At 43.3% G+C, this 27,995-nt stretch overlaps 1 protein-coding gene across 2 annotated transcripts; it reads left to right on the top strand.

The window, feature by feature from the left end:
• The first annotated feature begins 69 nt into the window (after positions 1–69).
• Positions 70–27,995, top strand: VGLL3 (vestigial like family member 3). 2 transcript variants are annotated; one of them, XM_027719174.2, is made up of 4 exons: positions 70–327; positions 9,585–9,840; positions 15,294–15,794; positions 22,125–27,995. In XM_027719174.2, the coding sequence occupies exons 1-4, from the start codon at positions 235–237 to the stop codon at positions 22,166–22,168; spliced, it is 894 nt and encodes a 297-aa protein (XP_027574975.1). In that variant the 5' UTR covers positions 70–234; the 3' UTR covers positions 22,169–27,995. The 2 variants fall into 2 exon arrangements, with proteins under 2 accessions (XP_027574975.1, XP_039239288.1); XM_039383354.1 differs by lacking the exon at positions 70–327 and adding an exon at positions 531–553 and having other exon boundaries at positions 9,588–9,840.

Raw genomic sequence — 27,995 nt, 5'->3', positions numbered from 1 at the left:
GCGGCCGCGGCCGCCGGGGCGCCCCGCGCTGCTGCCGCCACCGCCGCGCTATAAGTGCGGGCGCGGGGCGCGGCGGCCGCCGAAGATGCGCTGGCGGTCGGAGCTGCGCGGCGCCTCGCCGGGGCCGCCCCGCGCCGAGGACGAGGAGCAGAAGAAGAAGAAGAAGGAGGAGGAGGAGGAAGAAGAAGAAGAAGAGGAAGGGGCAGACGGCGGTGGCGCGGGGCGGCCGCGGCCATGAGCTGCTCGGACGTGGCCATGCAGCAGCCCGCCCCGGCGGCGTGCGGGACGCCCCGCTATCTAGCCGCGCCCGCGGCGGGATGCGCGCAGGTGAGGCGCTGCGGTGGGGAGAGCTGGGAGGTGGAGGGGGGTTTTTTTGGGGTGCTTTCCCCCCGCACCCCCCCTTCCCCGCCGCCGTCAGCGGGCTGCAGAGTGCATCGCTGGCTGGCCGGGGCGGAGACCTCAGCCCCGGCCAGCCAGCGATGCGCTCTGCAGCCCCCGGCCTGATTTGGAGATGCGGGGAGCTGGTGAGGGTGCCCCAGAGCAACGGAGCTTGGTAAGACCTTTTTTTTTCTTTTTTTTTTTAAACGACAAAAATATTTTCCCCCAAAATTCTTGTGTTTGGGGGGGGGGGGGAGGGGGGGCTGTTGGCTTGCTCGGCGGGAGCGGGACAGAGGGGGAAAAAGTTATTTCTTTTCTCCCCTCCCCTCCCTCTTCGCTTCGCCGTCGTTCCTTACTGGACGACCCTCCCTTTGCGGGCGCTGAGCAGCGCCTTCGCCCCGCGGGCGCGCACACGGGCGGAACCTCCGCCCTCCGCCGGCGGGAGGGGACCCGCGCTGCTCCCCACGGACGGGGCGCGCCGCGCCACTCACCCCGGCGCTCCTGGAAGATCGTCTCCGGCGGGTTTCCAGCTGAATTTGGTGATCAGATGTATTTTTTTCCCTTTTTTTTTTTTTTTTTTTAAAGTGAATCAGGAAATTCTTATCAGGCTGACAGCATTTTTAGACTATGCAGTGCGTGGGTGAAGTGGGACTAATATTGACTTGGCCCTAATGTAGTCATCTGAGAATACATTTTTTGGTCGTTGCTGCATTCCATAAGGTTTTATCATTATTATCCATGAAGATTGTTTTCTCCGTACATGGGAAGTGACCCCTAATATCAACTTGCCTGGGAGACACGAGTATGGGCTAAAACATTAAAATTCCTATCGTGTATTGCTGGTTTTTTTCCTTTATTGTTGGGAGACAGAGCCTGTTTGCAGAAATGATACCCCAGTGAACTTGTCCAGGTTGCTCACGTTGTTCACTGGAAAACTTGTGAGTTCTGTCTGTTGCATCCTGCCTTTGCAATTATTTTTTCTCTGACCTAGGTCACAGCTTGCAGAACCTTCTATCTATTCAATAATTTTTACTTATGAACTTTGTATTTGAATATGTGGAGCTCCGGTTGTTAGCCTGTGTGATTTGGACGGAAAATAAATAAATAACCTCTAATAACCTGACTCTCTGACAAGAGACCTAGAAGTAGAAAACTACAATTGAAACTTTCTTGAGCTTTTTGACCTATAAGTCTGGAGGTGATGATCTGTATTTCTCTTCCAGATTTATAGAACACGCAGTATGTGAAAATCTATTAAATGATCGTTAGCAGCTGTGTCGTGCTCAAGCGCAATTGCTTTTTAATTTTAAGCATAATCATGAAGTTTCTCCTTCACCATATATGAAATGTCCCAGAGGCACCATAATAAAAACCAAAGTTTCTTGAAATAATTTTGGATAAACTGAGTTCCCGTGGGTTATGCTATTTATCAAGTGGAGGTAGATAAGCAAGGAAAGAAACATAGATAGCTCTAATGAGCCAGTACAGCTCATGAGTCTTGGCTGAGACCATTTATTCCATTTCCACCTAAAAACTTTCTAAACACGGCTATCCTACACGTTATTGACAGTTTGGTTTAGTCAATCCTGTTTGCACCAGTTTTCCTGAAATACGTGAAGCTGGAGGGTTTTCCCACTCTAGTTAAATGTCAGACTGAAAAACTGAGCTGTTGCTGCTGAACTAAGAGTGCTGTGCCCTCTGATTCTAGCAGCTGCTAACTTTAGAGCAGTTTATGTATTTTTCTCTGAATCCAATGTTTTCTAAATTAAAAAAGTAAACATAGAATGAATTCCTCATGCATCTGTATTCATAGTGAAAAGATTTATTGTTTGGGTAATGTGTGACATTTTGCAAATCTCTTCTATTCCTTCAGAATTGTCCTGTCAGAGACATTTAATCAACTGGTAGAGAGTGTAAGAAGGAAGGATGAAGAATCTGTTGCCAGGTTTTTGGTTCTTCTTACACGTGTTCACCATGTAAAATGCTGCTGCGTTCTTCATGGGGATGATAACCATTTTAAAGAATGTTCCTCTTTGCTGGAATTAAAAAACGGTGGTTTAAAAATAACAGCAAGGGAAGATGAATTAGTGGGCTATCTTAGAAATAAGGCTCTGCATTGGAGCTGATAAAGTGGAGCTCACCCTTAAAATATCCGAGGACTCCACTGAAGCATTTTTCAGTGGTGTTGTACTACTCTGGTGTCTTTTGGTTTGTTTTCTGAGAGAAAGCTCCTCTGTGCTGTTTCTGTTGGCTTTCCTTTTTTTCTCAGTGAGAGATGTAGGTGTGTTACTGTAACTAAAGCTGTTGCATCTTCACAGGTGTTGTGTAGTAAAGCCATCTCAAACACCTAATGGGTTATGCCAGCTTTCTGCATCACTTTCATATCCATTAAAGAGCAAAGCAGCTCCTTAGCTTGAGAGCTGCCCTTCCAGGTGTACAGGCTCCAGTTCTGAGCTGTGGTGTCTCTCTGGAGAGCCAAACTCATCGTGTTTCTATAGGTCTCATGCTGCATGTGGGGGTCAGGAGAAGTGCCTTCAGCAAGGGGCTGGCGTTGTGTCACTGCTCTGCAGCGAAGGGGGTTCAAATGGTTGTCTCCTTTTTGTTGTCTTGTTTTGTTTCTTTCTTTGTTTGTTTTTAATGAGAGGTCTCAGACTGTTTTTAAATGATGGACTAATGTGCACCTGGGTTGTGCAGAAATGTCTGTTTAGGGGATGTTTCATCACGCTTTTTTAAAGTTTCCCCACTCTGAAGTCATTTCCACATTTCTGTGTCTGTATTTTTTCCTCCCTTAAAATCAGCACAGAACTGATTTTTTTCCTTGCAATGAAAGGCAGAATTTCTGGAAACTTAGCTTTCACCGATCCTTAGCCAGGAAAGGACTTGCTGGCAAATAATTTAGATGGGATTTTATTTTAAAGCCCCTAATGGACTGAAGCCTGAATTCCTATTGAACGTTAATGGGAGCGGAGGCTTAGCACCTTAGATCTTTGAGATTTCTCAAGTCCAGGGTGTTTGCTGGAGGGAAGTAAGGGGAATATGGTTTGTATACCTGCTCCATATGACGCCAGAAGGAACTGATGAAATTGGGGCGTGGCCCAAATTTTACAGATAAATCGGGATTTCCATACTTTGCCAAAAGATGGGAGCGAGCGTGTGCCGATGTCAGAATGTGAGCGCGTTCCTGTGTCTGGTGAGGATCTGTGCCTGCGTGAGGGTAAAACCCTGCAGAATGGCAGAGTTAAAACACTCTTCGTCGTGCGCTCTCCTGAGGGGCTGTGCAGCTGCAGCAGTAAGTTTTGGCTTTCCTGTGGGTTGGGTGAGGAATGGGTGTAACGGAATTCGAAGAGACTTTGGAAACACATAATTGCTGAAGAATCCCATTGTGTTCTCGGCACGTTGTGACGGCTTGTCGTGTCCTGTCAGGCCAGGTACAGCAAGCTGCAGAGCTGAGGCTAAGGCAGGATTCACCCTGGCTCACTAACACCTGAGCTTAAGACTTTTGAAATGGGAAGTTACAGTAAATGGTAGTTTTGGAATTTCTCCATGGTATGTAGATGTAAGCCAACATCTAAGCCAACACTGTCCTTGCTAAATCAGAGTCTTGCATAAAGACTTGTGATATGCTCAAGTGCTGGCAGTGCTGTAGACAGACTTCTTCCAGATAAGGGCTTGTCTTCATTAGCAAATTAGGTCACTAACTCAGCTCTTCCTTCCAAACTATCGACATTGCAGACAAGGACAGGTCACGTGTAATGCTGTGTCAGCTGGCTGTAGCTAAACCCCAGTTCATGTACTGCAACTTGTTTTTTTCAGTAAAGTTCTTTGTGTCATGTGCTTACAACTTCTGAGGATGTGCTTATTATACTGCTTATGCTGTGTGGCAGTGTCTTAGCAGATAACAGCAGAGCGTGGCTTCACATTCAGCTTTTGCAGTTCAGATTCTTTCTCAAGACTAGTCCTGAGGCCTGGTGTTTGCTCTGCTACTGACTTCTCTGGAAGCTGAATCAGACCTGTATAACTCACCTTTAAAGGGTACTCTCAGAATTGCAGGATGTAAAACTTGGATTAAGTCTTCCCCTGTGTGTGGGTTTTTGTTGGTTTGGCTTAACACTACAAGACACCGCTGATTTTAAAAGTTTGGCTTGCTTTACTCTGTCATTGTGACTGGGACCAAATTCTACTTGATCTTCCTCTACCTACATAAAAATAGACCTTTAGACTTTATTGGTACACCTCTGTTTGCATGTACAGCAAAAGATGTATAAATTCATTCCTTTTTCACCACTTCCTTCCATTAGCAGAGCGTAGCAGGAGCTGGAGGCTTTACTACTGCAAATCCAGTGGCTCACCTGAAAACAAGCTCTTGCCTTGCTTATTTGTGCAGATAGAAGTTATCATTTCATGTTTTCAGGGCATGCCATAAATACTGCTTTCAGGCCCAGCATTTGATGCCCTGATTGCTTGAAATTGTCTTCTTCCTTGAATACTTTCTATGTTATCAATAGGAGCCTGCTTGGCAGACAGCTCCACAAAAGGAGGAACTGTCCGTGATTTGCCTCGAGTTTGTTGCTGGAATTCCTTCTCAGCAGCTTATGTCAAATGACAGCCTTTTTCTCAGGAGAGGGTCATATAGTGTTTCCTCAGTGTAGTTATTCTTTATTTTTGGTTCCTGTTCTTTCTCTCATAATGGAAAATCTGTAACAGGTGGCCACAGGCACACCAGACTTTCGTGCTTGGGAGCATAAAGGACCATATGCTGTTATGATGGCATGTATGGAGATAATAAGTTGTAGGAATAGGCAACCAGCTTATGTGAAAAACAAGAGGTAGCCTGAATATGATTCAAACTTGGCTAAACTAAAACTTTCTCTCTTCTAAAGTGTGGTTGGTTTTTGTTTGTCAGTGTTTTTGTTTTGGTTTTTTTCTGGTTTTTTTCCTGTTTTGCTGCCTACTAGCTGGTTTCAACTGGAAGCGAATTTATTTCAATTTGCGAGGAGGAATGTTCTGACATTTTTACCAGTCACCCTGGGTGAGATCCGGGACCCTTGAAGTCAGTTGGACTTTTGCCACTGGCTTTAATGTGGCCAGCACTTCACTGCATGGGAACCGTTTCGCTTGGTTCTGGCTACGGCACGTCAGCAAATAACAGGAATCTTCAAGGCGAGGATTTTGTGTGGGATTTTGGACCACAAGCCTTTTAAAAGTGGTCAGTGTTCCTTAGAAGACAGGATGATGCTCGTTCAGCATAAACCTACTCTTTAATATTCCCATATCAATGGTGATGTGCCATTGACCTTTAGTTTCCTTTTATTCCACGACTCGCAGTTAAAGATTTAAATTTTCTTTGGAAGAGCCTGTTTGTGGATATATGAAATAAAAAAAAGTGTTGATTGAAGCTGAATTCAGCCCATGCTGTACAGCACTGTTTCCCCAGAGGCTGTGCCTCTTCAGCCATGAACTGGGGTCTGGGGTCTAAGTTGGCATCAGGTGACTCTGAATTTCCCTATTTCCTAGTATGCTCAGCCGACTTTAAATTCTGTATTCTGGGTTTTGACCAAGACAAGATTTTGTGTGTTTGTTTTGTTTTGTTTTTCAGAGGCTGCTTGATATCAGTCTCTAATTTGTAAGGAAGGGAGAGGTAGATTTCATTAATATAAAAGTATTGAACGTTGACAGGGGGTAGCATTGTGATCTACAGACACTGTTGGCTGCTTAAATATATGCCAGAACTGTTTGTATGAAAAAGTACAAGTGAAACTGGACTTGCCCAGGTTGGTTACCAGAAACGTAACCTGATGTTTGTTTTATTGTTTTTGTGCCCTCACACCCCACGATGGTGGGACAAATTCATTTAGCAGCTGATGATCTTGCATACTTTTCCACTCACACAAGTGCAGTCAGAAATGCTATGAGAAGATTAAGGTCAGAACAAAAATTAGGGAATTTTTGTGCAAACAGCCTGTTTTTAAGTGAGTTGGGGGGAAAAAAACCCCATATTATTAGAGGATATATACAATGGAAAGGATGTATATACATTGCATACAAGGAAAACTGGTTGAGTCACTTTATCTCACTGTAGTTTCTCATTTAAAGAGTTTTGCAATTACAGGCTGATAATTTCTTCCTGAAATATAAATTAATTATACTTATGTCTGATCACAGGCTTGATGCTGTTTTGAAAAATCTTTTCATTTAGAACTCTCATCGTTTGCAGAAAACTCACCACAAAATGTAAACTTTTCACTGTCAAAACTTCAGTCCATGCACAAGGCCTTGTACTTGTTCATCAGTCCTGCCGTCTTTTTTTACATTAAAAAAAGGTCAGATTTGGTGTTTTCGAAAGAAGAAAGTGCTCAGAGCATCTTGTAATGACTGCCCATGGACTGGAGGGGAGGGAAGAGAGTTGAAGTGGAAAATGAATTAGATTCTTAGGCTGTGGAAGGGGGAACATTCCTGCACAGAGAAGCGACTCCGGAGATAAGTTTTAATTTCCTGAGCTCCAGTCCCTGTATAGGAACATTGAAAGACTTCCTTCCTGATAACCAAGTCAAGCCAGGGGCTGTATTAAACAGTGTGTTTCTGTATATAATTGTGTGCTTTGTACATGCATTTGCATAGCTGCAGGATAGATACGAGTATTGTACCTGTAATGATAGAAGTCAACTTTTAAAGTGTGTTACATTATTCAGGATCTGGCACATACACTTGCACCTGAGATGTTCTAATAGGTCAATGTCAGTTTAGGCTTCTGTAAAGATCTTTCATGCTTTGTCTCTACTTAAAAAAACAAAGCCCAACCAAAACCAAAAATGAGAAAACCACCCTCCCCAACCACTTGTCTTGCATTTTTAAGAGGTTCTGGGTTATGGTGCACCTTTTAGAATGATGAAGTCACTGAGGCAGATTTATTACATATTTCTAATGTGTGTGTCTCCTATATATGCAGTATTGTTATAACCATCTCTGTCTTACTCAAGTCTCGTCGTTCTATGATTACCTAAGCAAAACTGTGAAGCTCACTATGAGTGATACCTTAGGAACAGATTTTCCATTTCATTTTCCAGTTGTTCCCTTTCAGGAACAAATATTAGGAGACTTTTTTTGGAGATGTAAATTTTGTAAAAAATGAACAAAGAGTTTACAAAAAAAAATAGGTTACCTCAAATTCTGCATTTGCAAAAATATGTTTCAGAGCTTCAGGCTCTGCTTCATTTTAACAATTTTAGTAAATCTTAGTGTTTGTAGTAAAACTTTTAATTTGCTTTTTCTTTGTGTTTGATTGTTTGGGTTTTTTATGTGTGAATCCCAGAGTTTTTCTCTATATGTTATAGGATCTTGGGATAAAACTGAAAGTCTAAATAAGTAACACTGTGCTAAGCTGAGCCATGCTATAACTTGCTTTGTGAAGCACAGATTTACTCGAATCCCAACCCTTTGCCTGAATATCCCAAAGTGAAATAAAATTATGTACGACCCTCATTGCACCTGAATTAATGGCATTACTGAGCTGGTTTACATTTATCAGTTACTGGAATGTCACATAGATCCTTTAGTTGTTACGAGCTTTTAGTACTATAGGTTTTAATTCCACTTGTCAATAGCTCTTCCTTACAGTTTGTTTTTTTTTTTAAAATAACCATTCATAATTAAGACTTAGCCCCAGAGTATTTGTTTTACATTACAATGAGAGAATTTGTATCGGCTTATGTGATCTTTACAAAGCACCGAAGGTAAATGTATTGATGGTACATAAGATCAGGAAATTACTTTCAATTGTTTTTAATTCAGACATGCGTGTTTATTGTATAAGTGCAACTTTATAGACTGTACAGTTGCTTAGCTTTTTCTATAGAACTACTCTGGAAAAAGGGTAAAAAAAGCCGTAAACTTAAAGAGATTCTGATGGCTCTAGAGAGCTACCAAGCAAACCATTAAAGCGAAGTCAAACTGTAATTCTATAGAAATGCTATGAAATACTTCTGCATATGTGCTGTAGTTGTTTTTGGGTTCCTGAAAGTGCTTGTGTGCAAAGTCAGCTGTGGAAATGGCTGGCTAGCTAAAAGCTGTGATTCCTGCAGCTTGACTGTTGTGGGGAAAGCTTTTTTTGTTGGGTTTTTTTTTGGGTTTTTTTGTTGTTTTTTTTTTTTTCTGTGAAAACAGTTGTAGAGTGGAACATCTGAAAAATATGTTCCGTGCAAAATGGATCTTCACACACATTTATTTTGACATTCAGGTTTGATTTGAGAGAAAGAGAGAGAGAGAAAATTCTGAAATAGCCATTCACAGATGGCTTGTGCGGTTTTTATTTTTTTTTTTATCTATATGGTTCTCTGTGTTTTTGGTTTGGGGTGCATTTCTTTTGCATATGTTTGCAGACTTATCAATCCCTCTCCTTCCCCAGATCGCACGTGTAATTTTTTATTACTTGAAATTTTTGTCCTTTTTTTTCCAGAAACTTGTGTTTAAAAAATAAAAAGAAAAAAGGAAAAGGGAAGAAAAAAAAAAAACAACCCACCTCTTACCCCAACCTCAAAACAACAAACCACCCCAAACCAACCAACCAAAACAAAAGACCTCAACTCCCCAGCCAAACCCCAATCACTACCCTAAAGTATAGCTTTATTTGAAAATTGCCAAATTTTCTTGGCAATGAGTGAAAACTTATGCATTTGTGGAAGCACGAAATTCTCCCATCTTTGCCTCCTCATAAGTGGATAAATGAGGAGAGTTTCGAGAGCCGTGTACGCGCAGCTGGGGGAGCACAGCCAGCAAAATCCGGTGTATGTTCACTTAGATGGGTGAAATTCTGGCACCCTGTGTCTGGACACCCTTCCACAGAGCTTGACTTGACCTCTGTAGGCTTCATTAATGGGAATATCCTCTCTGGGTAGGAGTCAGGAAGGAATTGTTAGAGTCTGCCTGTTTTCTTTTGAAAGTATTGGGTGAAAGCTCTTGCTGATAAATTGTAGTTGTGAAACATGCCTGAGAAGCAGGTCCATCTGTGTGAGCGGGATAGAGGCTCATAAGTGGACGCTGGTATTCTCTTCTTTGTGAAATGCCAGTGTGAAATATCCTGGTAGTCCCACTTAAATTATGAAATAAATATTCAGTGTATTCAGCTATTTCTCGTTAAAGAAACCATATGTTGATCTTCCGCTGAATGCCATTACTGATACGTCTCTTGTTTGTTCTGTTTTTAATCCCAGAAGAAGTTAGCTGTGTACAACAAGATGCAGGAGTCTCTGGAAGTGACCCTTCCCAGCAAGCAAGAGGAGGATGAGAAAGACCAGCCTGCCGAGATGGAGTACCTTAACTCTCGCTGCGTCCTGTTCACTTACTTCCAGGGAGACATTGGTTCAGTAGTGGATGAACATTTCTCAAGAGCTTTGAGCCAAGCCAGTAGCTTCAATTCAGAAACTGCCCTTACCAAGAGCAAGACAGGGCTAAGTCCTCTGTGGAGAGGTAAGAGGAGCAATAACTTGCTCTCTCTGGCGTGGCTGTCTCGGTCTGTGTTGCGGTAACACGTATTGCATTGCAGCTGAAATGTCACTCCTCTGTAGAGGTGGAAAATTCTCCCTCAAACTTGAAAGAACCGCAGAGCTTCTGGAGTTGAGTGATGTGAAGTGTTAAAGGGGGAGATGGGTGCCAAAGGCATGGAAGAAGCAGGCGTCTCCCGCTCTTGCCATAACCCCTGTCTCTGCCAAGGCCCGGACGGGATGGGGCAGAGCTCACACAGCTTCACAAACGTCTCCTGCAAGGTCGGAGGCTCTTTTTTTTAAGCTCCAAGTGTGAAACTTGGCCTGTGAGGAAAGAGAAAAGCTGTTTGGGATTCTGGCCTTGGACGTGAGGAAACCTATGCAGCCTTCTTGGGTGACTTTGCCAGGTGATTAGGATTCATCCACAGCTGCTTTTCAAGTGGGGAGGAGCCAGCACAGGCTGGAATAGGCTGGGGGAAAAGCCCTGGCCCTTGTGGCTGCAACCATGTGGTGTGTGGTGCATTGCAGCCTGCTCATGGGAGAGAGATGGCTGATGTTACAGCTTCCTGCATGTAAAATGGGGGTGACACTACTCTACTTCCAAGCAGAGAGTAGAAACGTGGTAGGATCTGTGAGGCATTTGCACAGTGTCACAACACTTCTCTCTTGTCATGCCTATAAATGCTTATGTGCATTATATGCATCAGTGTAACAGAGAGCAGATCTTGCCAGATACGCTGGGAAGACCTTACAGATAAGATTTCAAAATTGGTGGCTGAAGAAAGCCTTGCCAGTAAGATGCTATTTCCATCGCTGAATGTGGAGGTGTAGGTAGTTTTTCAGATCCACAGCTGCATTATTTCTGATCACATCCTTATGTGGATTGACAGAGGGACACAGACTAAGCAGCGTGAGCAGTGGCCTTGCATCAGGTTGAGTGAGAGAGATACCAGTGGGATCTGTGTGGGAGCAGTGGTGCTCTTAATCAGCGACGCTGAGGTGAGACCGCATTGATGAAAGTCACAGATATTGAAGAGATGGGATTTTTGGAAACTACTGTGGAGAGAAAAATAGCACAGAAGGACTTGCTTTCCAGAAGGATGATGACAAATCCAAGGAAGTTTAAGCAAAGGTCAGCACAAGTGGCTAGGGAGCTGGAGGAATTTATGGCTTGAGCCGGGACCATTAACGTTAATGGGAAATTTTCCGTTGACTCGACTGAGAGCAGGATTGAACCTATGCTTACTAAAAAGGAGACTGGAGCGTTTATAAATGGCCCAGACAGGCTATAAATGTTTTAGAGATGGGATCAAGGCAATCCCCAGAGACCCCCTGCCCATAGCAAGCCCTCTTCACTGAGCTTAGAGACATACCAGGGGTTGTGTGTCTTGTCTTTGACCTCAGACACACCCAGCTCTTTTTCCCTGTCTCCCCCCGTGGTTGCACAGCCATCCCCAGAGGGTTCTGCAGGGGACAGGGTGGCCTGGTATAAGGGTTTTTCAGCCACGCTGCTTCCTAACCCCATGTGCCCCATGCCCTCAGTGGGGAATGGAGGTCTGCGTGTCCTGAAAGTCTTCTGGGAATAAAGTAAGGAGATATGCCCTTTGCTGTTGCTGCACCTGCTGAAGTGGTATGAAAATCCCCAGGGAGGCTGCTGGGCAGGGCTGTGGACACTGAGAGAGCTGAGGGCATTTGCTACTTCAGAGAAGAGAAGCTGACAATGATTTTATCAGGCCCAAATGAGTTTCGGAAATATGCCTCCTTGAAAACAGTGGGAAGGAACAATGCCAACACCTTGGCCTTCTGGTTTATATAGTATTTAGAGATGTTCAGTTAACAGCAAATAAATGGGTCTCTGAGCAACCTGGTCTAGTTGGTGTCTCTGCCCATAGCAGGGGGGTTGGAACTAGGTGATCTTCAAGGTCCCTTCCCAGCCCTGAACGGTTTTATGGTTCTGTGAATGAGAATTTGTATCCCACTACCTAAAGAGGTTAAAATACCATTAGCTTGAAGTTCTTTTATAAATGACCTCCGTGGGTAGTCAGAATTTTTGTCAGTTTATTACTCAAAGATAAATTAAAAAGGAAAAAAACCTTTGCAACAGCTGTTTTTGGAAGGTACAAATTTAAGTGGAAAGTGTGTGAGCATGAAGTGGCTCCCCAGCTCACTGTGTTTTCTCCTTTACCTGAAAGGAGGGATTAATAATGTTTTTTGATTTTTTTTTTTTTTCCTTTTTTCCCTTCCATTTTTGGGTTTGGTTTTTCTGGTTTTTTTTTTAAGGTGTCCTGATGAAAACACAAACTCTGATTTTATCATTGCAGTGCTATTGGGTTTTTTTTATTTGATCGGTTGGGTTTTGTTTTGTTTTGTTTTGAGGAAGGATTTTGCTTACCTAGAAAAAACGGAACCCGTTGTCCTGAAAAGAACAAGTTTTCTTCATTTGTATGCTGAAAATACTGAACAGTTTATTTATTCACATTGACTTGAAAACTGATTTTTTGATAAAATATAGTTCCCTGCAATAGGGTCCAGTAACACGGACTTTGAGTATTCAATTTTAGGTGTCTTTTTGCAGGCACTAATGTAACTAAAGATACCTTGAAACTGATGTTACCTTAATGGTATTTTTATCAACGTATTTTTTCCTAGCTGAAAGGTTGGTTTTTCTTTCTTATTTTTCTTTCCTCTTGCCCTGACTGAGGAGCAGTGTTGTACTGCAGGAAGTTCCACACATTGTCTCCTTCACGGCGTGTGCGCTTTGGCACATTTTCGGTGCATGTGTCAGCCACCACGAACATTTGCATCAGTTACCACTTCGTGGTATCCGAGATGTTGCCATCTCCCTGCCTCCCTGTACTTAGGGTAGGAAATTTGTGGTGACTGAAGTATCTTTCTTGGCAAACAGCTTTTGTTAAATGCCTCTTCTCGTCTCCCCTCTCGAAAACCCGTGCGAGATTTTGTTCTATTTATTTTTCTTTCTCAAGGACGGTGGCTGTTTCTCCATTGCCGTGTTCCATAGAGGCTGAGTATCTCCGAGCACTCGGGATGGATGAAATTTTCTGGCATGTTTGTATAATCTGGCTGGACCCTGTGTCTCCAGTGACATGACTTGGCCTTGAGCAGTGAGCTTGGCCTCTGCTGCTACACTCAGTGATGTCTTGGTGGGGGCTGGTCCACGGCAGTGTCTGACAGCAGCAGTGGCTTTGTGAAATGTGCACAGGTTTGAAAAACGGAGGTGACCAAACATGTTTTCTGTGGCCTAGACCTCCTGCATGATTGGTAAAGCCAAGCTGTTATGCAATCTGGGATGAATTCATATTGGCAAATCCAGTGGTTTAAAGTGTTCTCTCCTGGTGTTAAAGCTGTCCTGCAGATACTTTGTGGGTTTCTGTGCTTTTTTGAAGTGCAGTGCTTTGGATTTAGGGCTTTTCCATGCAGATAACAGCCAGATAGTTTTCAAAAACTCTCGATTACGGAGGTTTTGTTTCCAGAATACTGGCAGAGCATTATCAAGCTGTGCTCCTCTGTTAAGCAGTGTGGAAAACAACAGACTGGGCATGGAGAAGTTTGGGTTTGCTTTTTTTGTGTCAGCCCAGCTGACATCACCATAAGCACTCTCCACCTCAATGTAATCCCTTTTAATAAGGAATGATTTACAAACAAGCAACAATACCAACTTTGGAGGGGCGTTGAGGCTTCTAAAATATGCTTGAAACTCTCTCCAGTCTTCAAGCATGAGTTGCAATAGAAATACATTGCTAAAAGCAGCCCAACCTTTTGAAGAAAACCATGTTGGAGTACAGGTTGCCAGATAAACTTGCAGCCTCTGAAGCATTTTGGCCCAAAACATTCTCTGTGTTAGTCCATGGTGTGTTTGCAAAGTTTATGTCCAATATAAGAAGTTAATCAGACTCAGTAAACTGCCTAAATCAAAGCCAGTTGATGTGTGGAAAAAGTACTGTGATTTTAGTGGATTTTAAAACAGAGAGGTGAGTTGTCCAAGTGATAGAGTCAGAAAACACGTCTAAGTTTTGGTTTCCAAACTATTTTTGTATAAGCAAAGTTCAGAGGCAGGAGCATTTGAAGAATCTGTTCATTCTCAATGGTGTCTTCACCCAAGTCTCATTCCAGTTGCTTATTAAACAAAGCAAAACAAAAGGTCATTTAAAAAAAAAAAAGTATTTTTATAAAAGTTATATGAGGAACAGAGGATTCCTCTCCTCATCAGATATTAAACTTCCCTGGCTTTATTCCTCCATAGGCTATTTTTATGACTGTTCTTTCATCAGAGGTGAAGTCCTGTGTTTTTATGTTTCCATCTTTGACCAAAAAAAAAAAAAACCCCTATTTGAGCTGAGACATATTGCACGAAGCAGTACTTTCTAACATGAGCTGGCAAGAGGATTGTGAGGATGGAGGTGCCAATACTTTCCTACACATCGAAAACAGTAACCGCTCCTTCCAGAGAGGAATTTTTAGAATGTGATTTCATAATGTAGAGGTATTTGAATCCATTTAAATAGAAGTTGAGCCCTAGCTGTAAGAAGCAGTGAGTCTTTTTTATTTCTGACCAAAACCTCTTAGAGCTACATGAAGGTTTCTGTTTGTATGATCCTATTTGGTACAGGGCAACACGATATATTCTATAAGGAGCTAACATAAGGTCTGTTAGATATTGCATGCTTTGATGGTATAAAGATCATTAGTTTGAGAAGATGTGGTATTCTTCCTTTAGCCAAATATCTCCTATTCTGTAGTGTAACCTGGTTCTCTGTCCTCAGGTGCATTTACAGCCACAACAGCTGCCTTTCTAAATGATATGGTCTGGACTGGTCAGGAGTTAGCCTCTCCTCATAATTCTTGTACTGAGATCCTGAGAGGGCTGTGACCCTTCAGCCTGTCGAAGAAAAATATTCTTCGGGAGGGTCTTATCAATATGTTTAAAACCTGATGGGGGGAAAAATGAGACAGATGGGAAAGCCAGGCTCTCCTCAGCAATGCTTAGTGACAGGACAAGAGGCAATAGGCACAGATTAGAAAACAGGAAATTCCATCCGAACACAATAAAACTTTTTATTTTCACTTGTTTTGTTGTTGGTTGTTTTTTTGTTTTGTTGGGGTTTTTTTGTAATTGCTGAGGGTGGATAAAACATGGAACATGTTGCCCAGAGAGGCTGTGGAATTTGGATCTTATTTAAAATCTGACTGGACATAGTCCTGGACAGACTGCTCCAGGTGACCCCATTTGAGCAGGGGAATTGGACTAGGTGATCTCAAGAGATCCCCTCTTACCTCAGCTGTCCTGTGATTTCTAAAATTACTGAAGAGATTTGAGTTCAGTAGTACAAATTTCAAAGAGTAGCAAATCACTGGAGGTTTTTTTGTCACGTAATGTGTTGTTCAGCTCCAGTGATGCTTCATTTCTCTTCTCTCTACCAGAAAGCTCAGCAATTTCAAGCCAAAGGAGCAGTTTCCCAACTTCATTTTGGACCAGCTCTTATCAGCCTCCTCCTCCACCATGCTTAAGTGGAGTACACCCTGATTTCCCCGTTACCGCACCAGGCACCTTCCCAACACCAGATCCCGGCAGCTGGCCAGGACACGGCCTCCATCAGACTGCCCCACCTCCTCCCCCTGCTGCCTCCGAATCCTGGCATTATCCTTTAGCATCTCAGGTGAGCCCTTCGTATGCACACATGCATGATGTGTACATGCATCGCCATCACCCCCATCCACACATGCACCATCACCATCCCAGCTCGCACCGCGACCCCCGGTACGGGTCCCTGCTGATGCCGTCGGTCCGCGCAGCCAGGATTCCTGCTCCCCAGTGCGACGGGACAAAGACAGACCCCGCTGCTGTCACCAGCGCTACCTCAGCATGGGCTGGAGCCTTTCACGGAACAGTGGACATTGTGCCAAGTTTTGGGTTCGATGCAGGTAAGATGGTTCGATTGTGTCCGTGGCTTGTTTTAGCGGGAGGAATTTGAGCAGAAAAAGTGAACTCCCTGCAGCTGAAGCAGGGCTGGTTCTCGGCCGTATTCAAATGTATTTCCAGGTGGGAATCCCTCCTGTGATTGCTGTCAGGGTAGATGAGCTGTGAAACACACTGCCTTTTTTGCTGAGGGACCTTTGTCTGCCTTGGCCCCATTCAAGCCAAACGAGTTGTGACATGATACAGTGGGGTTTTTTTGTTCATTTAAATCTTGTGGGAAATGGTTAATTATACTTCCATGTGGAAGCTCCCAGGTTGTTCAGCTAGTTCATATGCACATTCACCAAAATGTAGCTCCGGTGAACTAATAACTTGCACTACATGAGGACTGCATCTTACCTAAATTGCAACAGCTCAGCATTTCCTTCCTGTGCAGTATCCGAGTGTCACAAGGAGAGTGGAGATGCTGGTTGAGCTGTGCTCACCATCAAGCCTAAACATCTTTCTATAGGGTTTGGGTAGAATTCTGTGAATTAGATTTATTTTCCTGCAGGGTCTGTACCCATAGGGCAGCCTCCATGAACTACATCTGTGCCCGTGAGCTCTGACCAGCGGGCTCTTGTCTCGGTGTTAGGAGCAGTCTGGCAGCCCTCGCTTTTGCAATCAGGTGCTGGGTGACTAACAGATTCCATCCTGGAGCTCATGTGTGCTATTGAGGGCTCCTTTTTCTGTTTGGTATTTATCTCAATGGCCCCAGTCCTTGCAGATTAATACTTTAAAAGACAGCATATTATTTGATTAAGGAAAGACTAGGTTTGCATCTCTATTACCTTTTCATTAAAGTATCTGTCTCTCTTTTTGGTAACTCTCACTGACTGATTCAATGTGTGAGAAGCACTTCCTTGCCTTGACTGGTGCACAGAGCAACAAGGAATTAGTGGGGAAAAATTTCTTAAAGATGAAATACAATGAACTGAATACAAATCCCTCTCTCTTCCCCTTAAAGCAACTGGGAACCAATAATCTCTTCTAAATAAAATACTATGCCATTTGCTGCCTCAAGAAAATTAAGAAAAAGCTTATTAGGATTATTAACACTGCAGAAATTTATATCTATTAATAACATTTCCAGCTATACCAGTGATACATTTTATGCTTTTGGCTATGGAATGACAGTCTAACCAGACTGGAATCTCAAGTTTTGCCCTTGTGACAAATTCCATGAGGGGAGTGAGCTGCCTTCCCTGAAGTATGAGGAAACTTTCACTGCCAGTGGTAGAGGGGATGAACCCCCCCTGGTCTCACACCAGCCCCAGCAGTCCAGCTGCAGAGCTCTGCTCTTTGACTTAGGCTTTTGGGGATGGAGCTGAGAACTGTGTAGGGAATTATTAGTCAGAAGAAACCACTACCTGGCTTGGGTTTAAGTCCAGCCTAGACTGTGAGTAGTTTCAGTGCTGTGCAAGCTGGTTTGCTTACTGCTGCTTTATTGGTAGTAGTGTCTGGAATAAACCAGGGGCTTTTTCCCTTTAAGAACACAGTACCTCAAAAAGGACTATGGGTCCTAGCACTGCCTTACAGGACTAATACAGCTTTTCCCTGATGCTGCCTGTTCCTTGTAAAAATCCCTATGGAGAGGTACAGTAGGGTGCCAGTTTTTTCAGGATCCTGATTTGGCAGTGGCTTGCATGTCATGTAGTTGCTCAGTGAGGAACTGGAAAAGGTCTGAACTGTTAATTTCTGGCCCATGAGTTCCTGTGGGGAAAAAGAAAGAGGGGAAATGTGTGACTGGTTCTGAGGAACAGAGGATCTCAGCAGATCATTGTCTTGTGAGTGCTCAAAATGACCACACACCGAAACACAACAGCAAAATCCTGTTAGGCAGCCCCAGTGTTGGCAACAAGGGTGCAAGCAGTGAAACACAGCAGGTAGTGGAGGCCTGTGACATTACAATTACTTGGCCTCTTTCCTTGCACACTCGTCTCTCCTTCCTTGCTGGGAAGGGCAGGAAGGCTGAGCTCCCCTTTCAGCCTTGCCTCTGCAGCTCGTGCAGTTGAGACAAGTGCTCTGGTTACAGGCTCTCAAGGCACATCAAAAGGTGTCGACCCAGGGAAGGTGTGTTGTGCTGTGGGGAGAGAAGGGGGCTGCTGAAGTACCACACCGAGTCACATCCAGCACCAGTGAAGCTTTTACTGCTTCATGCACTTCAGGGGGAGATTTGTACTGGATAAGTCTCCACATCACACAGAATTTCATTGCTAATGAAATTTAATGCTAATGTGGGGCAGCTATCTCAGCAGAGAGGCCAGAAACTGAAGGGCCTGGAAGAGCGTACTGGCTTTTAGTGACACAGAGGTGGTTTCTTCAGAGTAGGGTAAGGCCATAGTGGCAAGAATACATCACTTCTAAAAGTGTTTGCTCATATGTCCCTGGAGAATATAGCCTGTGGAGCTGTGACTATATCAGATTCCAGGAGCTTCAGGTGATTTACACTTAAAAAGTTCATTTGGTATATACCTAGATGTTGCTTTTCAGAACTCTGCAGCTAAAAACTGATTCCCTTATGGTGGGTCACATTTCTTGTGCTACTGTCACATGCGATTACGGAAACATTTGAAAAATTCCTCATGCCGAATTAAATGGAATGATAATGTTGGGATCAGGGCAGGCTGCCTGTAACCTTACCCTCTTCCAGCTACATTGTTGCATCTCTGCCATACTAAGCCAAATAATTGATCTCGTGAATGGATGATGCTGAATCACTCCAGAGGTTAAGAGGAGGTTCCCCTTGCATGCACGGTGGACTTTGGGAATTTGTGTTTCAGAACAGATTGCATGGGACATCAGTGTAGCACTGTAATTGGGCTTACAAAGTATTGATCTGCCTTGCACATCTGTTTGAACTTACATGGTCCTGTTTTAGAGAACGAAGAGGGATTTATACCTGATTCCCGTTAAATGTGGCTTAATCCTAACATTGTACGCTGCAAATTAACCCTTTTAGAAGCTTCTTTATTGGTACAAGTGGGATTAAAGAAAATGCAGGTCTACCTCAAGATCTCTTAAAACCTGTTACTTTTGTTTCTTCTGGTATGTAGTGCCTTCCTGAAGCTGAAGTGCCCGAGCTATAATGCTCAATGTAAAAATATGTCTTATATGTACTTTTTTATGTGTATAAACACACTGGTATAAGCACAGCATGTTTGTGCTTTAGGCCACAGCTCCCTGCAAAGCGAGGTCAGGCTCTGACAGCGCTGGCTGTGGTTCACGGTGTCTGCCAAATCCTCCTGTTTACGTGGAGGGTGTGCAAGCAGAGTCCAGCACTTAAGATCAGGGGCTGGGGAGGGGAATTGCTGTCTTGCAGTGGAGCTGGTGGTTACAGCCATGAGTGTTTCCCTCGGGAGCAGGGCAGGAGATGTCCTGCTCACCAGGACTTCAGCTGATCAGTCGGATCTGGCTGGGCTGGCAGCTGCCTGGTCTGCAGGCAACCCTGTGGGGAGGAGAGCAGAGCAACTTGCTTTGCTACTGCAGGGCCTAGGAGGATATCCTGTCCTGCTGTTGGACAGATGTGCTGGAGGAGGCTTCCTGTAGCCCCAGCACACTAAAAGCAAAGCAGGATTCTGGCATATCTGACGACTGTAAGTCTGTATTGAAATTGAGGTGCACATTCTTTATTGTGTAAAGTTAACACCCATTGAGGTGAATAACTTTAAATTTAGGTGAATTAATCAACATCCTCTAGTCTTGGCTAACTGTGGAAAGTCTGCTTTTGGAAATGCCTGTACATCAGTTTGACACATTGAATACGGAATTTGAGGGATCAGTCTGCTGCCTCCTGTACATTTGTCTCTGTTCACACACATCCCACGAGTTTTTCACAACTCATTAAATTTGTTTAGATGTTCCTACAGAAACTGCACGATGTTCCTGTGGCAATTAGCTATAAGGTTGGTGTCCCAGAGGCAGGGGACACCTGTGATAATCCTGACTCATGCAGTGCAAACCAGGATGTCCCTGCTTAGGACAGGCTGCCAGTGAAAGCTCTCTGTTAGCAGCAGGGTTGCACTTGGGTTCTGTGTTAGGACTGCAGATGGCCTTGCCATGAAGGAGGTGGGAATGTAATGAGGAAAAGGCATGGAAAGCGTTCCACATTCAGTTCTAAGTAGCTAAGGCAGCCTTGGCTTTTTTTTTTTTTTCTTTTTATTGTTTTCTCTGGCTTTTTAGGTTTAATAGCTATACCTTAAACCTCCTTGTCACAGTTATTTGTGTCTTGAAAAGATGCTTGTCTAGGAAGGTATCTGCTCATCTGGTTATTCCACTTCTACCAGTTGCTACTGTCAGGTGAATGACCTCTTAAGCAGGTGTGTGTCATTTGTTTTAAGCTGCTAGGATCCATATAACATGTTTCTCTTCTTACAAGTTTCCGTTGCCTCTGGTGGCCTTTAGTGCTCCACTGGTGAACTTAAATGACTTCTTTATCCTCGGAAAGGTTTCTGCTGTCTGAATTCCTCTATCTTTTTTTTTTTTTCCTCCTCCTTTCCTCCTTGCTTCCTTCTTTTCTCCGGGGTCATCTTTGTTTAAAAAATTGTGAACAGCACAGGAAAAATAGCCCCAAATTGTCATCACTAACTTGGAGGGAGCTTTGAAGGAAAGTAGCAGCAGTTTGTTACGTCTCTGCCTGTGTATGATGCTGCCAGGAAAACAAGTAGCCCTTAAGCAACAAGGAGACATCTTCACTGAATCAAGAGTCTCTGAACGTGTTTTTATAGGTGTACTCTAGATGAGGGATATCCCAGTTTTTCCAGTCTGAAGAAGTAGGTGCCAAGTGCATGTGAAATGGAGCAGAAAGCCCCTGGACAAGGTTTGGTGTGCCATACCTGTGTGCTTGGCTTTCCCTGCCTCTTCACTTCTGGACACAGAAGTGTTTGTGCACTGCTTGGGAATCCTTACATGAATAGAGCCGTGTCATCTTTTCTGCGACCATCAACTGCTTTGTAGCTCAGCTGTGTGAAATGCTGATCATGGTTAAATATTTAACTGTTTGTACTCTTAAAACAAGGAGGTAGTTGTCAGATCTGAACCCTTCGTGCCTATTAGGCTTTCTGGAAACATATGGGACTTCCTGTGTGTTTTGCTGGGTGATCAAATACAGAAATGGGATCTGTGCTGAGCACACGGATCTGTCAGTTTTGGCAGGTTAAATATCGAGTGAACATGCTGCAATATCGTTGAAGTCTGGAGTTGAACCGAGTGGTGAAATCGCCCCTAAATCCTTAGCTGATGCATTGGTCTTGGGGCACTGTAGCAGGGCATTGTATAGTATAGCACTGGGGAGCTTTACTGTCTGTATAGGAATGATGATTTATAGTGGGAAGTGCACCTTCGTTTCATACAATGTGATTTTGCTTGGCTCAAAACACTAAGGGGCAGGTTTTATGTTGTTGAGTTTTAAGTGCCCTACTACCTCTGAAAATATGTGCCTGCACCTCCGTCCTTTTTGCTTTCCCTATAAATGAGCAAGAATGTATCTTCTTCAGGAAGTTTAATCTGCCTCTCCCTTTCTATTGTCTGGATTTTAGGTTTGCGCCCTGTTAGGTGTAAATCTAGAGAAGATTAAATCCCTCTGGAGCAGAGAAATCCCAGATTATAATACAGCTTCCAAGTCTATAATACTAATGCCACAACATAGCACCACATTTATTAGATAGTCCTCACTTTTTACAAAGGAAAATGTTAGAGGAACTCATAACAAATGCAAGCTGAAAATCATTAATTTTTCCCATGTGGAAGCACTAGCCGTTCTTGGCTGAAAATCTGACACTCTGTAGGTGAAATTATTTGGGTTTTTTACATGCTGCAGGAACGTTTTCCCTTTCTCCTCTGTAAGGTGAAATGCCACAGAAACTGTGAGATCCTAGAGTGTCCCAGGCTTTTTCTGGAGGAGGTAGTGTGTGTGGCTGGCCCCTGTTAGGAAACATTACTCTGTTGCATACTGGATTATCAATGCAGATCTTGCTGGAGAGTTTTTTATACCGTGCCATGCTCCATGTTAGGTCAAAACAAGGAAGCACATACAGGATTTTATCAGCGTTCCTGAACTGCTTGAGCCAGTCTCAAACTTAAGTGTGGTTTAAGCTTACCATGCCTCAAAAATTGGGAGTAGTAACAGTGTTGCTAACAGGTTCACTAAGCTGGTAAATTGTGGGGTTTTTTTTTTTTTTTCAATCAAAACTTCTTTATTCTTATTTCGGTTACTCGGGGAGGGGGGACAAAAAAAACAAAACCAAAAACAACTCTACCAAATTTTAATTATTTTTCTTTTCTCTTGTGAAATGCAGGTCTACAACATCAGGACAAGGGCAAGGAGACTGCTTGGTTCTGAAGTGCAGAGAAATTAAGACCAGCTAGAGCTGGAGTCGGCACAGCTGGGTGGGCGATACAGCAGTCGTTGACTCCTTCTGCAGTGGAGCAGAGGGCACACATGAAGATGAAGAGCCAACTATTTTGGTTTTGCTGTTGAGCCTTTTGTTTGTAAGGCCGTTTATGGGTCCCACGGTGTTGGAAAAAAACCCAGAAACTTAACTTCTCTTTCTTTCCTCATCTGAGCCTGCTGCAGCTGGGCAACCTAACTCCTTTCTGCTCCTTTAACAGTGTTTTGTTTTGTTCAGCTTGATATTTTTATGAACAGTCTCAATTGTCAGGAAAAAAAAACAAACTCTCCCTTGACTACAGTGCGCCTCCTTTCAGGAATACAGTATTTTGTAGCTCTTTGTGCATCTATTTTTGTAGAAATACAGAAAGTTTGGGTAAGGATTGATGGGCTATTTTAGGATGACATATTTTTTTAAAAAAAAAATTGTAAAATTGTTAAGTTCTGTTTAAAGAACTTGCTCTCAGAGAAGCACTGGCAAAAATGTATAAAATGCTATTTTTAGATGTCCGTGATGTGTTTGTGCATTTTGGTTTTTTTTTTTGTTTGTTACCTCAAATGTCTATCTTTCCTTTCTTTTTAAAGAGCTAAACCTCCCTCATTTCCACATTACTAGATTTTGATGTTTTTGTCCTTTTGTTCTAGCTTAAGCAAGTATAATTCGCACCTAAAGTTTCAGCCAAGTATTTTTTCCTGATGTTAGATTGTAGTAAGGGTATTTGTATTTTTTCTTGCTTCTAAAGGTGGCTTTGTGCTGGGCTTGGATTGTCAGAAACTCGCAAACACCTTTAGCATAAAACAAGGCTTGAGGTTACAGGAACTGCATTTCCAACCCATCCATTCTTTCAAAATGGACCAAATACTCTTACGAATTTAAACCAAACATAAATTTGGGCTTCTTCTATGATCCACTGAAGCTGTTGAACACAGTCCCCTGTGAGTTATGTTGCAGGCCCTCAAAGTGCTCATAAATATCAGTACAGTCTTATAGGCAGGACTTTTTCAGATAAGCCATTTCAAGGGGTGGTGACTTATAGCATCAATATTCAGGGGAAAAAAAAAACAATGAATAAAACCAGGTTTCTAAAAACGTGCGACTCGTGGAAACAAAACGTTTTCAACTGGCCTGATCTGTGTGCTGAGCACCTCGAGAAAAGCGCTGAAATTTTCATCTCCCGTTGACTCCAGAGTGTGTTTGTCCAACCTGGGCTGTGCTGTGGGCCTTGCGAGGCCCCAGCTGCAGCTCTTGGGTTTCGTAACTGGTTGCACGTGCTCAGCGTGCACACGTTGAGGCTTGGCTGCCATCAGGGTGTAGGAATCTGGAAACTTGGAAAACAGCGGGGCCACATCCAACCCCGGCCCTCTGCAGTGTTTGGGAAAACCCCCTTTCTGGCCCGGGCCTTGGGTCTGACTTGCATAATGAGGAGTTTAGTTGGAGCCAAGGTGAACGTGCTCCAGTCCCGAATAAGGGCTGCAAGATCGCCCTTGGCAGCCTCGGTGCTGCCTCCGTGTCCAACCCACGGGGACTCCAGCGAGTGTCAGAACGTGCTTAGGTGGGACTGAGTGGAGCTCAGCATCAGGTCCTGGGTTGCCAGGTCCTGACTGTTGCTTGGAGATGTTGCCTTTCTCTGTGCACCCAAGGTCCCTCTCTAATGTTTCCCGAGGCTCTTGAAGCGTACTGTGTTTTGTTACCACTGTTTTCAGACGTCCCTTTTTGAAAGACACACCAGCTGAGTGGAAACCAAGATGTAATCACATGGCTGAGATAAAAAACGGTTTAATTTCAAGGCACTGAGCATTGTAAATGTAGTTTTGTCAGGTGGAGACCACATGGATCTGCGTGTGAAAGGGGAGGGGGGTGTTGGGATGTGCATGCCACTCCAGGGTTCAGGGCTCCCTCCCTGCACTGCTGCTTCACTTCAGCCCTTTTGAACTTGATCCTATGAGGTGTTGAGCGTTCTCCCTTGTCACATGACAGGACTTGACATGCTGGCACTGGAGGCATTAGAATTATATCACAATTTGGCAATACCCTTATACATACATATATATATATATATATATCTTATTTGAAGTTTGAGGCAATGTATAAGTGCTGAATGGACTATGCTTAAATAATGCTTTAAAATAGAGGAGTTATAGTTTGTGTTGGGATGATGAATTAAATGTGGTGGGGTTTTTTTCCTCATCTTTATAGTCCATCAGTATTTCTTTCTCTTAATAAATTTCACTCTCATGACAGTGCTATATATTACTGCTGCTCTGGTGGAGCTGGCTTCTCAGTTTGTCAATAAATTCGTCATGCTATGGGAAAACTGTATGGAAGGGAATGTAGTAGTAGCTGTCACAGTTCACTGTCTTATCAGGACAGGATAGTTCAAGAAATATTTCAAAAATAAGAGTTCTGACTTAGGAATTCTGACAGTATTAGAAATACTGGGAGGAAAAAAAAAATCCAAGGTATTTTTGTGTTTGGTTTTTTTTCCCTGGACTTGGCAAAGCTGGAAGGCAAAGAAACAATATGTCCTCAATAAACTTCAGGGAGAGAGACTTTGGGTGGCAGGAGAGGCAAAAGAAAAGGCAACATTTCTTTTTGAGGTGTAGTGTGTTTGGCTTCCCGAAATAGTTTGAAGTCTAGCAAGAGCAGTCTGTTCGTTGCCTTCCTCTTCACAAGTTCATACTATGAGGGACCTCCTCCAGTTCCCTGTGGATGTCAAAGCAAAATGGGACACAAAAAACCCAGGCCGACAGTTTGCACTGGAATCTCTCTCTGGACTGTATTACTGAGTTGTTGGTTAGGGAGGATGAATAAGTGGTGAAGCTCTTGCATCTTCCACCTCGAGGACTACTGTTCTGTGCCCAGTTTCCACTGCTGAACCTGTGAGTGAGCTGAAGGAACTTCTGTTGCTCTGCAGGCTCTGAGAGGCAAGTGCCAATAAAAACCTGCCATCATCTGTAGCCATTCCTGCACCAGTCAGCTGCAAGTTGGAAGTTAAATAAATTAAATTCTTTTCCCTCAGTCCCTAACTGTCCCTTGTGCTAACAAGTGAGTTGAAAGTGCAAGTGCGTAGCAGTAGCCCCGTTTCTGTGTTCTACAATTCAGAGGGTGGAAAAGGAAAAAAAAATAATCCTTCCCTGTGACAAACTTTTAAGTTAAATTCAGCAGATTTACTTCTCTCTCTCTCTCTCCTTTCTCATATACACACTCACACACACGCACAAATGTGCTTATGAGAAGCAGATGCTGCGATGGTTTTGTTCTTGAAAGAGGAGGGGAGCGCTCGCTCGCAACGTTGCAGTTGTGGAGAATTGGTGGCAGTGAGAAAGAAATAGAAATGTTAACACTGCTCAAGTTTCTGCAGATAGGAAAAAAAGGCCCTTAAAATCAGGTCACAGATAAGTTACGTGTCTTAATGCGTTACTAAAGGAGTTGTTTCGTTCTTTTTATGTGCAATGAGTTCTGACACTGTCCCAAGAAAGTGGAGGATTCATTTTGAGAGGGCTTATAAAAGATACTGTACTGTGTCGCTGTTTCTGGGAGAACATAGGGAGATTGTTGTTTTATTTCAAGAAAATCAACATACCAAACTCCTAAAGTTGTCCAGGATTTTATTTGTTCCTACCAATGTTGAGAAATCTACCGTTAATTTTTGTGTCTTCATTTGAAGACCAGGAGGGTTCAAGCTGTCCACCACTTTTTGAAAAGCAGATACCAGTTTGTTTCAACGGCCCATTTCCATCCACACAAGATGATGGAATAGTGCAGCTACTGACTGCCCTGGAGATTTGATTTCTGGAGAGCTGAGTAAGCTGCACTTGGCAAGAGTAAAATTCACTGTGTTCTGATTCCTTTCGTCACCAGATGCAAAAGTTCAGTTATCAGTTTATCCAATACCTCTTTTACAGTGTGATGGTCTCCAGTGAATGGCAGTTTTTTCTTCAGTCATCTACTCCTGCATCAAAACACACTTTCAAGAATGGATCTCTCATCACAGCTCTCAGAGAGCAGAGGCTGTGGGAGGGGAGTGTCACGTTTCCCCCCTGCCTGCACTTAGGATTGCCTTGCCTGCCCCCCCCCCCGCCTTTCTGCTTCCAGGCAGAAAGACCTATGTCTTGCTCCCACAGTTTTTTATGTGTATGTATATATGTCTATACAAATATATATGTACACATACACGTGTAGCTATACCTGGTGCCTCCGTTCCACCCTCATGCTTCAAGTGCACATCCTTTGGAAATAAAGTGAATGACGTCACCAAATCTCATCTGAGATGGAAAATGTAGGCATTTTTTTTGTGTTCTCTGTCGACTCAGGAGTGAATAGATTTTTTCCATGCTTGTAAAAACAAAACCCAAACAAATACCCAACAAAAAATGCCTTTCAAAGCACCTGATTGGTTGTATCTGCAAAGATGACCATGGAGACAGCAGAGTTATGTGGAGAGGTGCAATATTTTGCCTTTCAGCAGGCGAGCATATCTTTGAATATGATTCTTTTCATTAATTTCAGGTACAAGCTTTTTCTCCATATCAATGGACCAGCAACGTGTATTTTTTATAAACAACTCAGAAATATATATAATTTTTAAGTTGAGTTCTTGGTTTTAGTATGTCAGCCTTTGAGCCTTTAAAGGGTATTTGGATGATAAATATTGTTTGTGTGGGGATTTTTAAAAAGAAGTTGATGCATGCTCTTTGGAACTGATAATCTCATGTAAAGTGGGAAGGTATTTAAAAATAAATACTGCTTTTACATATTAGCCCTATGGGCACAATCTGACAGTTGTGATGCAGGAACATGTCCCTTTAAAAACTAAGGAACCATTTGGCCTGAGCAAGTTCAAAATCCAGTCCTTGGGACAGGAGGGGCAGGAGTGGTCTTCTTGGAAAAGTTGAGCTGGTAGAGCTGAGAGCAGAGATGATCCTCTCCAGCATTGTATGTAGGTGGTTGAGCAGTCACTGCTCAACATATTAAATGTAGACTATGTTAGCAGGTTTAAACTTACTGGGTGAACTGTAAATTTCCCTGGAAACCTGTGTTTTAGCTGCCTTTGGTCTGCACAGTGCCCATGACCCTCTCCCTGTTCTTGCTCTACAATCTCTGTGACACCATAGTGGGACCTATGAAAGCTGGGCTGGAGTTCCCTGTGAAGTGCAAGATGTTTTTAGCTGCCAATTAAAAAAAAAAAAATTAGGGATGGGGTCATTAAAAGGTCACAATGATCTCATGCACCTGCACAAAGGCTCAGGCCTTCAAGATAAACGAGCTTACTGGCTGTGCATCATTGATCATGGCCATTTGCCTACAGGAGCCTGATTCTGCTTCCTCCTGTCAGTGTCTTTGGAAATCTTCAATGGCATTGGCATCACTGGCACGAGCCTTGGATGCAGCCCAGTGTTGGCTGGCACCGTGTCGTGGCCTGGGCATCAGTGCCCGACATCAATGGGAATCATTGTTGACTCTGGTGAGCTTTGGGCTCAGACATTTAGTACCTATAGACAGCTGATATTTATAGCAGTTGAGGTTTACAGTAATCTAAAGTATCTGCAGAATGTGCTGCACTTTCCCTGCTAGCTGTTTGTAGCTGTTGTTTAAAACCATCAGTCGAATCAGGGGCCCTCTCTCCCCCCCACACCTGTTTTCAAATCTTGCTTTCCTCAAAATCCCATCGAACTTTTTTTTGCCCCTCATCAAAACCGATGGGGGGGGGGGCTTTGTATAAAGAAAAGTGTCACTGTTTATTACTGAATAAATAATTTAATGTGAATTTTATTGTTA

This window comes from Pipra filicauda, unplaced genomic scaffold, assembly GCF_003945595.2.
Source record: "Pipra filicauda isolate LSUMZ 115617 unplaced genomic scaffold, ASM394559v2 scaffold306_size1276767_pilon, whole genome shotgun sequence".
NCBI lineage: Eukaryota > Metazoa > Chordata > Aves > Passeriformes > Pipridae > Pipra > Pipra filicauda.
This window is presented reverse-complemented; position numbering and strand designations above follow the sequence as displayed.

Coding starts and splice junctions, on each gene's coding strand:
- VGLL3 (XM_027719174.2), top strand. CDS start 235: ATGAGCTGCTCGGACGTGGCCATGCAGCAGCCCGCCCCGGCGGCGTGC. Junction 328..9,584: donor CCGCGGCGGGATGCGCGCAG/GTGAGGCGCTGC, acceptor TTTTAATCCCAG/AAGAAGTTAGCTGTGTACAA. Junction 9,841..15,293: donor GCTAAGTCCTCTGTGGAGAG/GTAAGAGGAGCA, acceptor TCTCTCTACCAG/AAAGCTCAGCAATTTCAAGC.